Genomic DNA, 11427 nt, shown 5'->3' on the forward strand with positions numbered 1-11427 from the left:
TCTTTCTAGAAAATCAGGCCAAGGGGTCCAGGCAGGACAAGGTAGATCCACATTGCCCTGGACACAAAGCAGCTGGTACCTAGTTGCAGCATCTGGTTATATGCCATCTCTCCACGCCTCCTGGTCTTGGAGCCCCTGGTTAAACCCAGCCAAAAGGCCCAGGGAGAAGAAGGGGTTGATTTGCTTTACACTGGCCAGCCCCAAAGTACCTGCCCCAAAGAATGACATTTACAAAGTGCACAGTTTCCTCTGGCAGCAAGCAAGGACTATTTTTCCCACATAAAGGGCAACCCTAAACAAGCTGCCTGGAAAGCAACATATTTTGCATCAGCTATGGGGCAAGGTTGTGGAATTCTCTTCAGGAATTCTTGGGCAGGCATCTGTGAGTGATCTCTGAAGCAAGTACAACACATCCACAGGGCTTTAGTCTTACTCTGAATGTCCAGATTGTTGGATCAGCACCAGGAGGTTCAGGATTCTTTGGGCTTACTTTATAGGAACTATAGAGTCATCCCTAGAGGATACATCCAAGGCTCCCAGCACCATCAGCCCAGTGGGAGAAGTAACTCCCAGTGCTGGCAATTCTTAGATTAGTGTCTGAGGTCTTCAGTCTTCCAAGTGAGAGAGAGTGTACATGGGCAGCCTTTGCAGTTGGGGAAATTCTTTGGGCACTTAAGAAGATTGTAAGAATAGCAGGCACAGTTTGCAACCAAAAAGGTTTTTCTAGCAATTTCTGCCTTCTCATTTTTTTGTGCTTTATTGCGTTCCCATGGCAGGATTTTAGGAAGAGCATCTTGGGAAGGAGAGAGCTATAATGTTTATGTAGTGGGAAACTTTGACAAGATGAGATGGGAAGAATGTGTATAAAGACATTTCAGTGCACTGAAACTGGGGACTGTGGACTGGGGCCTGGGGAGAACTGGGAACTCTAAGATTTTGGTGTTAACTTAAGTGTCAAATATTTATTTGTGCAATTCCCCCCACTCCCAGCAGATAATGTGTAACATCTTTCTCTTCTTGCAAGGATCATCTTAATTTGATGATGCAGATTTTGGAAGACCTTATTATATATCTACCCTATGCAAGTTGTCATGTGCCTATGCAGATCAGTATGTATAGTCCATGAGTTCCTCTGATTAACACTGTGGGCTTATTCTCCTAACACGTGTTAGAAGCTGAAAGACTTCAATGAGACAAAGGTGTGGTACAATCATATCAACAGACTTATAGCTTTCTGGGAAGATTTTCCATTATGTAAAAGCTGTGTTTGTATCAGTATAGCTGTCAGACCCACCAGCGTGAGGATTACAGTTGGTTTTTACATAATGGATTATCCAAGATTAAGCGTTTTATTCAGGCACACGAGCAAAAATAACCAATTAGTGACTTTGCAGATTCTTATTTAAAGGCAGCTGGAGGGCAATTGACACAAAACTCTCCTGCTGACTGCAGCCGAAAGACTGAAGCAGGCTTCTCTTGGGGATCTCCAACACCACTACCCTAACAGGTAGGTCTCTCTTCAGCAGGGGTGGGCCAGATTAGCACCTCCAGCATCAGGGAAGTACAGTTTTGTATGGCACTAGCTGGGAACACAGTAGCTGCTTGGGTGTTTGGAAGTCTTAAGTTGGTAGCTCAGTTTGGATGTGGCAGGTGACTTTCAGATAACTGCACTATACCAGTGTTAGAACTGGTATTCAGGGACAAATAATCTACAAAAATGTATATGCAAGTGCTCTCTTCCCAAGGTGTGAGAAACAAGTCTGTTATCTGGAATAGAGATGAGCTGGCATATCTAAGGAGACAAATAAAGCCGTGGCCACCTTGTGGCTGCACTGCAATGGCAGATCGAGCGTCTAGAAACTGAGTATTGCATGAAATGTTTGTAGAGGGAATGGTCTGAGGCCAGTCAATACAAAGATTAATTTTGCCATTAGAGCTAAGGACAAGCTGTTTCAGTGGTGCTAACTGATCTTTAAGAACATGGCTTTGCTGGCTTGAAAGCAAAGTGGATACTCACCATGAAAAAACCTACAGGGCTTTACCCGAGCTCATCAGAACGTTATTCTTCTTTTCAAAACAAAACATTAAAAAAATTCACATTTCTATCAAGTTCTTACCAACCTTATCCAGAGTCTGGTCTGACTTGTTTTAATTAAAAAATATAATGAACTGCAATACTTCTACTGACAAGCAAAATATTCTTGCAAAGTAACTGGCATTGATGCTCAGTTTTGGCTGGATTTAGGCACCACAATGACCTAGTGGTTTCTCAGTGGAGGAGTTGATAACCTACTCAGTGTTAAAGTAAGTAGTTTTAAAATTAGAGGAATGTAACCATAGGCACAGCACTAGCTATGCATCCACATGAGGGGCCACAATGGGCTGCAGCATTTCTCCTACAAAGACAGGCTGAGACAGCTGGGGTTGTTCAGCCTGGAGAAGACAAGGATCCAGGGACACCTTAGAACAGCCTTCTGATATCTGAAGGGGGCCTGCAGGAAAGCTGGGGAGGGACTTTTTAAAAGGACTTGTAGTGAGAGGACGAGGGGAAAAGTTTAAAACTGAAAGAGGATAGCTTTAGATTAGATATTTGGAAGAAAATCTTTTATGTGGGGGTGGTGAGACCCTGGCACAGGCTGCCCAGGGAAGCTGTGGCTGCCCCATCCCTGGAAATGTTGAAAGCCAGGTTGGATGGGGCTTGGAGCAACCTGGTCTGGTGGGACGTGTCCCTGCCCCTGCCAGGGGGTTGGAACTAGATGATCTTTAAGGTCCCTTCCAACCCAAACCGTTCTATGATTCTATAACCTACTGCATGAAATCAAACTCCACATTTGCTTTTGTCTTGCAGAATGAAGTACGCACAGTACGTTTTCCTGGCCTCAATCTTCTCCACTGTTGAATATTGCTTAGCCCAGTCCTGTGCAGTGGAGTCTTTTGCTGTGAAAGACAATTTTGATCCAAAAAGGGTAATTATGCTTACTTAAACAGTATATGGAAAGAAACTTCTTATTTAAACTTTTTTTTCCAGCTTATGAGTTGTGCGGTTCCTCACCTAGAATTTAACTTTTTTATATGCTTTCTCTCAGACATTGTTCCTGTAGTTTGCTTTTCTCACTACTGTTTAACTTTCTGAGCATTAGGGTATAACCAGCCTTGAAAGTCAAGGTTGTTATTCTGTTAGATGTCATCTTCTGCTGCCTCAAATTTTGAGAGAGATCTCAGCTTTGATTGGTCCTGTGAACAAAACAATTTAGATCCCCATCAGAGAAAAAGCATAAACACATGCCCTGAGGAACTTGCATCCACCAGCAGCCATTGTTGGGTGTCATAGCTAACTGAAAATTTATCTGCTTGAGTATCCGGAACACAGACTGACTCTTTTTTTAAACACAGCATTTAATCTTCCTGCCTCTGAGGAGGAAATTGGGGCTAACTTGATGTTGGAATGGTCCAGGCAGGTGAGCCAGTGCCTATTTTGACGGTCCCTCAGCACTCCAGTCACAGCTGGAGTAGACCCAGCATTTCCTCTATACAAGATTGGCTTTGCTGGTAACAAACCCATGTCTGGGGAGAGCTTTGGGAACATTCCAGTTTTAGAAAGTCCAAGTTTTTCTCAGGCTCCTGTATCTAGGAATTACAGACTCTGTTCCAGGCTTAAGCATGTAACTTTCCAAACAGATCTCACTGGCTTCACTGAAAAATCAAATTTAACACAGTAAAATTCTGCTTTCCTCAATATTTCTACTCTTATATTTACCTCTTAAAGGCCTTCCTGTCTGTGAGTCACCCAGTTGGATCTTGTATTCATTTGGTTAGATAGTGCTTGTACATTTTCTGGGACCCATTTTTTTCTAGAAATTTTCTTCCCCTTGATTTAATTTCAGTTCCCCCTTGCTGCTGGTCTCCCCAGCACATCCTGTCCCCTTCACAGTGCACAGTCATTGCTTTCTGCCTCCCTGGGTAGGTCTGTTTCTCTGTCAGAGGTCAACTGTGGTCCCCAGTAGCCACAAGAGTGTCTCTGGCTAACACCTTTGTGGATGCAATTTGGTGTCACTGGTGGCAACTTTCACAGAAAAGCAGGGTCCTGAGCAGGAAAAGGGGAGAACCAGCCTGAGTCCCACCTGGCACCTCGAGATGAAAGAAGCTTTCAGATTCAATGTGACAGGGAGTGCCTGCACACATCAGTGCATAGCTGCTAGACTCACTGCTCCAGGCAAAGAGGAAAGGGCACAACAGATAGTACAGCAGGACCAGTGTGCTGGGAAGTTAGAAGGGCACTGTGTTTCCAAAAATGCTTTTGTGCTAATCTTGTCATGGTGATCAATCTAGATATTAACAGTCTTTCATGTTAGTATGCAGGGAAATGGTATGCCCTGGCCAAGAAGGATCCAGAAGGCCTTTTCCTTCAGGACAACATCTCTGCTGAATACACTGTGGAGGAAGATGGCACAATGACAGCATCTTCCAAAGGCCGTGTGAAGCTTTTTGGGTGAGCACTTTTAACTTTCATCTCTAGCTACTGCCTTCAGGTAGTAGAGGAGGGGGACTTGGATGGTGATCTATCCTGGTGGAGGGTTTACATAAATTAATTGCAACCAAGAGAGAGGACCTAGGGAGGGGAGATCAGCTCTCATTTCACTGAGAGTTTCAGGGGAAGGAGATGATATTTTCACAGATGATATTTCAACATAATGTCACATGGACTTCCAAGGACAACACGTTGTTGACTCTTGGATGCCATTGTGATGCCTGAATAGGTGAATGGAGGAATGCTTAAGAGCTTAAGTGTTGGGCTGTTGGTTATGGCTACTATAAGAAATTACAGCATGTAAATGGAAAAAATGATAATTTTTTTTTTATGTAGAAAAGAAAATCTGGGGCTTCCAGTAGGCTAGCATTAATTCTGCTATGCATTAACTACCATAAACAGGGTGGCTATGAACCCTGTAAGTCTTAACAGCAGAGCACTCCAGGATATTTTGGGATAGGGCAAATGAAACTTTGCAGGCATGCTACATAGTGCAGGTGGGAAGACCCCTGAAATGACTCTTCAGAAACCAAGTGGGTCTCAGGGCCACTGGGAATTAATTTCTGCAGTGGCAGGACAAAGTGGAAGCACAACCCATGCAAGGAAGGGAAACCAAACAGATGCCAGACCGAGAAGAGCATTAGAGGAAATGCACAATGAAGATCCACTGTTCAGGCACCTACAGGGTTCCCACAGCCTGTGCAAAGGACTCTAACTAGCTGGGACAGCAGAATGGCTGTAATTATTTCCATGCTTGTAACAGACATCCCCGTGTCAACACAGGTAGGTTGGGTTAGAGAGGAGGAGAGACAACTCCCTGCCTCCACCCAGGGACACAGCAAATGAGTCCAAATGAGCCCAAATGCAGGTCAGCTCACTCTGCAAACTGCAAGCAGGGAGACAAGAAATGGCATCCATCATTTTGCTTGGTAGCTGTTTGTCTGTGCAGAAGAGGGTGGTGAAAAGCCTGCTGAGCTGAAGGAGAGCCAGAGGACTGACCCAGCTGTAGTTGTACAGCAAAGGAGGGGACCAGACAGGAGCAATGCACTGTTAGTGATGTGGAAGTGTCACAGATTTGCATTACTAAATAACAAACAGTAATTTTGCTTTAAGAAAGACCATGGCCATGCCTGAGAAAGTTGTGCTAAACCTTAGCCTGCTTCTTGACCAAGACCTGAATGAGGGATGCCCATTTTAAGCTCACATGCCACAGGGTTTTACTTCCAGTCTGACGGATCTCATTGCAGGTTCTGGGTGATCTGTGCCGACATGGCTGCTCAGTACACAGTACCTGACCCAGCCACTCCAGCTAAAATGTACATGACCTACCAGGGCCTGGCCAGCTACCTCTCCAGCGGTGGTAAGTGAACTTCTCCAGCCCCTCCCACCCCCAGTCAGTAGCTTTCAGCTGCCCAGATTTGTACTTCAGTATATAAGCAGGAGAGAAAAGTTGGGCTCAAATTGCTCCAAGCGGAGACAAAGCATCCTTTTTTCGGCAGATGCTTCATCCAAGCAGCACTTGTATTCTCCACAAAACAGGCAGGTTCAAGAGACTCCCCAGAACCCCTACCTATACACCATATGCATTAACAGGGAGGATGCAGCTTGGTGGCAATGGGCCATGCACACAGATTTTGTACAGCCAAAGTGGGGTGTTGAACCTAAGGAAGCAATACTTCCTGGGCTCCCCAGTGGTTGTTATAAAGGTGCTGAAGGTCAGCCATCCTTGTGCTTCTCATAGCTAACAAGAGGCAACAGCTGGACCCACATCTGCACTCCAGCAAGAAGGCACAGTTTTCCTCAGAGAGACATAGCTGGACTCAACAAAATTGAGCTGGAGGTCCCCACTGCAGAAACTGCTTGTGCTGAACCTTAGTTATGCACCCTGCACACCCCATACATTGTGCCTGAGTCTCCCGTAGCTGTGGGACTCTGGAAACTGGGCAGGATTTAGCCTGCTAACGAGTAAGAAAGAAGTACATTCACTTAGTACTGGCAGGTAAGCCACACTAACATACACTTAGTTGTGTACAGATGGAAAACAGAAGGCATGTTTTGCTGTGGCTTTTTGCATAGGAAATGTAATCCTTATGGCCAAAATTTAATCTGTATGCCCATCCCTCATGCTTGAACAAGATACATAAAGTTTATGGGTTTTGTCACCTGATAGTCCTAGTCCTCCCTAAACTTCTAGCCTAAGAAATCCATGGAGAAAATGCATTGGGCATCATAGGGAGCAATGTAGTCTAAAGATGCCCTGTGCTTATCCCAATTCTTCCCTTCATGGTGTGGAGATAAGCTGGATGTGGGCGGTGACCTTGGATTCTTTGAGAAGCACTCCCTGCCATGTGCTGAAGTCAGGCATAAGGATGACTAGGTCCCCCTCAGCTCTGTTTGGCCCACCATGACAAATGCATGTGTTCTGCTGTTTCAGGGGACAATTACTGGGTGATTGACACCGACTATGATAACTATGCTATTACCTACGCCTGCCGCAGTCTGAAGGAGGATGGGTCCTGTGATGATGGCTACTCCCTGATCTTCTCACGCAACCCCCGTGGCCTCCCCCCAGCCATCCAGCGCATTGTGCGCCAGAAGCAGGAAGAGATCTGCATGTCTGGCCAGTTCCAGCCTGTGCTGCAGTCAGGTACTTCAGGCTAATGAGCAAAACTCACTGAAAATGCTGCAATGGCTTGTAGAGCTTGTAGAGCAGGGGATCACATTTGGTGTAAATGTGACACAACTGCAGCAAACTAAGTTTTAACTAAGCAAACTAAGCTTAATTAAGCAAACTCTTTTAGCAACATTTAAAAAATGCTATATCTAACCAGAAAACAGCTGCCAAGGAAAGTCCATGCAAAGGAGGGAGGCTGTTACAGAGTGGTTGTGCTTGGCTTGGCCACCTGGACAACAGCATCTTACCTTAGCTCTGCACACTGTCCTCCAGGAAAGCAGAAGTTGCCTTCAGGATGGAGCCACCTCACTCTTCTTAGCTCCAACCACGCTTCCTGTCCCAGGCAGCCTGAGTAGCAGAGACAAGGGATCTGAGCAGTCATTCTGACTGTCTGCTGGCAGTTGTGCCACATACATGAGAACAGAGCATATCTAAAGCCCATAACCCCAGGGTTATGGGACTGGGATGGACATCCCTGCCCCATGCAGAGGGTGTTTGGTGTGTGGGCTCACACCCAAGCGCTCACATGAGGACTAGATGGGAGGAGCAAAAGCTGCACAAGAGCTACCCCAAAAGGCACAGAGCACTGCAAGCAGCAACTTTTGCACCTCCCAATCCTAATCTTGTTCTGTGATTCAGAAGTACCTTAGGAAGGTTGCAGCTACAGTTGCACTGGAGACTAAAAAGCTGTTAAAGCACTTTGCAAATTTACTTACAAGGACTAAAGTTTATTTTTCTTTCTTTCCAGGGGCCTGCTAGAAGGACACTTCTGATCCTATCCTTAAGCACAGAAGCCAGGCCTCTTGGTCTTGAAGTTGCCACTCAGATAATAAAAAATAATAAATCATAGTATGAACTAGTGTGTTTTTCCTGAAAAGCACATTAAATTTTTTTGTAACCTGTGTGCAATATAGTATTGATATTTGAATTTAAAGGGGAATACCTAACGTGGCATTTGTCAATAAACCTTTTTAAAAAAAAAGCACCTCTTGAATGGTTTTTTGGTATCTGCTGTCCTGTCAGGGAGCATGAAGAGCAGGGCTGCTCACCAAGGGGAGGTGAGATTGCAGCCAAGGGTGGACGCCTCACAGGCAGGGCAGTGTGTGTCTCTCCCTGGCACTTAACAGGGGGAGCTGGCAGGTGTGGTGACAGGAACAGGTCCCCTGCCAGTGCTGATCATCAGGCAATGCACTGATGGACAAGACAGGTCTGGGGTTCAGCTGGGAAGTCCAGCCTGTGAGTGAGAGCAGCAAGGTACAGGGCAGGGCACAGCTGTGCCTGCCAGGTGGCTCTGGCCTGGAACAGGATTAGGCAGCATGTCAGAAGCAGAGCTACCTGTAGCAAGGCTCCCAAGGGGGCAGGGGCCTGGGCTGGGTTTGTGGACCATGGGCAATAGATATGCAGGTGGAGGTCCTAGGTGAGGCTGCACAAAGCCCTGGTGCACAAAACATACCTCTTCCACAAATATTTATATTTCAATATTGAGGCTAGGACATCCTCTTGAACATTAACTCTGAGACGAGGCTGATAGTGTGATCCTTGCTGCCTGGTAGTATCTTAGAGCTATTTCTGGTACATCTTGATACTCAAGTCTGCACAGAGGTTTCTAATTAGCCCCTGAATCATTAATGCAATAAAGCAGATGTTCTGTTTAGTAACACTGGGACATTATCTTAAATGAGCAGTTACTTGCATTTCTAATGGCATAAGCAGTAATTTACTTGCCATTGCCTCCATAATCCAGCCTCCAGTATCTGAGGTATAGAACTCAAAGACAGAACCAACAGATTTTATGGCCAAGAATTTCACAGATAGAAGAAACCAAAATAATAGTATCTAGGCAACTCCTGGTAGAAAAAGGGTAACCCAGGTCAGCATTTTTGACATGTATTTCCCACTGTTCTTAGTAAAATGACATTAACTTTCAATGTTTCCTACAAATAAACAACCACCCCAGCACCCTGCTGAAGACTGCAGTTTGTCAGCAACATAGATTTTTCCAAGCCACGATTAACAAGCATAGAGGGAATACTAAGCTGAGCAGCTCCCACTCCTGAGGCTTTCAAAGGTATGCAGCACAAGCTTGATATTCAGCGAATATCTTCTGAGTGCTTGCACTATAAAATGGCTTCTGAAAGGTATTTGCACAATCTTATCTACAGTATCCAATTATTATCCACTGCATAAAACCCACTAAGGACTCAAGACATTATCCTAGGGATGCATGGAAGTGTCTGAGGATTTCCAGGTGGGACTCCTAAGACTCTCAGTTAGCATAAAATAAAAGTGTTCCTTGCCCTTTTGGACTAGGGAAAGTTACCCTGACAGGGAAAAGGATGCTGAACTATCATCTAAAACTGAGGACAGAAACAGGAGAGCAGCAGCAGGCAATGCAAACAAAAAAAAACCCAACCAACAATCCACACAGAGACTAGCAATGTTGAAAAATATCGGCCTTTTATGCTGGACTAAGTGCAAGGTCAGTGCATTGATTGAAATGTTCACCACTGGCACCCCTCTCCCATGAGCAAGTACTGGGGTGGAGTTCTGTGAACTTAGGACTTCTGTCACAAGTGATTAGGCAAGGCTAACCCCTAGCTGAAGGATCCCGGCCTTTGTCCAGGACATTCAGACCAATACTGCCAGTCCTAAAGAGGGGTTTTTAATGTCTACAGTGATAACTGTACAGCCAGAGCAGATGGGAGTTCTAGCAGGAAGGATCTATATGCAGGACCAAGTGCACTGTTATTGTGCTTGGTGACATCTGCCCAGATGAGTTAGGCAGAGGAATCCCTCCTCAGCCACACAAGGTTGTGCCTCCAGGTTTGTAGGATAGTGGAGATTCTGGGAGAATACACCACGGAGTTATACATGGTCCAGGAATCTGTCTTGCTCTTGTAGGAACTGGGGGAATGTATTCCCATCAGGATTGCATGCAGGCCCTTATCCACATGATCTGCTGAGTTAATAAACAGATGGAAGTTAGCTCTTATCAATTTCTCTCCACTGACTGTAGGAAATGTGAAAGTTGAGGTATGGTAGGACAGGCAGCTGTGAGTGTCTTCTGATCTGATTTACACTTTTGTCTTGTTACTCCACTAAGTTAAATATAAAACATCAGTGGTACGTTGTCCAGGTTTTGCTGGGATTCAATTATAGTCTCTTTTCTCTTCAGGGCAGCTGCAATTTTAGAGAAGACTGCAGCACCCAATTCAGTGAGAAAAGAAGTTGGTAAGACATACTGTTTTAGTTTGTAGACAGCCATGGAATGCTGCTTCCCGTATTTTTAGCAGTTTTGAGCTGGCCAAGTGGTAGGAGTTAGGAGAAGCAAAGCCCAGGGCAGCTGACCTAAGCTGGCCAACAGAAGTATTCCATACCCTAAATATGACATTCACTACAAATCAGGCAGTTTGCTGGGGACAGGGCTCTCCCTTAATGGTCACCATCCCTGGAGGGTCTCGTCCATCGTCCTTCAATGCTGCCCTTCCTTTGCTGCAACCATGGTTCTCTCCTTGCAGCTGTAGTGCAGCTTGTGACCACTATATGGGCTGAGTATAACTTTGTATTTCATATTAGTAAAGGCATTAGAAGTAGTTCTTTATTATTATTTTATTAAATCTGTTGTCATTTCAACCCACAGGTCTCCCTTGTGTTTCCTGATTCCCTTCTTCATATGGGGAAGGGTCACGGGGTGGCATATGTCTAGAGGCAGACACACTTCTCTATGCTGTTTGAGCTGGCTGATGAGAACCAGTCTATTATTCCTGGGTTTAAGTGCATGTATAGGTCCCAAGTCATAAATTTCTGTCCTGCACAAACCTTCCACTAACATGAGAAAGGAAAAGCAGTTTACAAATCAAAAGAACTGTTGTTTTGTCCTCAGAAGGTCCTTTAGTGTTGGCAGAAACATTACAACTGTGCAACAGCAGGAGGAACCCTGCAACGATATTGTCCTTCACACACCACTGAACCTCCTCCCAGCAAGGACACTGCAAGTCCTGAGATCTGACACTACAATATCATGTTGAGTTAGACCAGTTTTCCTTCAGCTTTGGTAACAGGCAATCTGTGCATTTCAGGTCCTACTTCAGCCTTGAAATTTCTTATGGTCACACTCTCTTCATGATTCATTTTCATGTAATGTTGGAACTTGCAGCAATCAAGCTAGCTTTCATACCTTGAGAACAAGCTTTACCTCCCAAGATTAAGTTGTTGACAAATGAGT

The 11427-nt window shown here is 45.1% G+C and overlaps 1 protein-coding gene across 1 annotated transcript; it reads left to right on the plus strand.

The window, feature by feature from the left end:
• The first annotated feature begins 1449 nt into the window (after window positions 1-1449).
• LOC104391230 (purpurin) lies at window positions 1450-8179 on the plus strand. Its single transcript, XM_010000468.1, has 6 exons — window positions 1450-1507; window positions 2849-2966; window positions 4353-4489; window positions 5776-5888; window positions 6963-7175; window positions 7951-8179. The coding sequence occupies exons 2-6, from the start codon at window positions 2850-2852 to the stop codon at window positions 7959-7961; spliced, it is 591 nt and encodes a 196-aa protein (XP_009998770.1). The 5' UTR covers window positions 1450-1507; window position 2849; the 3' UTR covers window positions 7962-8179.
• Window positions 8180-11427: the final 3248 nt, after the last annotated feature.

Source organism: Chaetura pelagica, unplaced genomic scaffold (assembly GCF_000747805.2).
Source record: "Chaetura pelagica isolate M959 unplaced genomic scaffold, ChaPel_1.0 scaffold16, whole genome shotgun sequence".
Taxonomy (NCBI): domain Eukaryota; kingdom Metazoa; phylum Chordata; class Aves; order Apodiformes; family Apodidae; genus Chaetura; species Chaetura pelagica.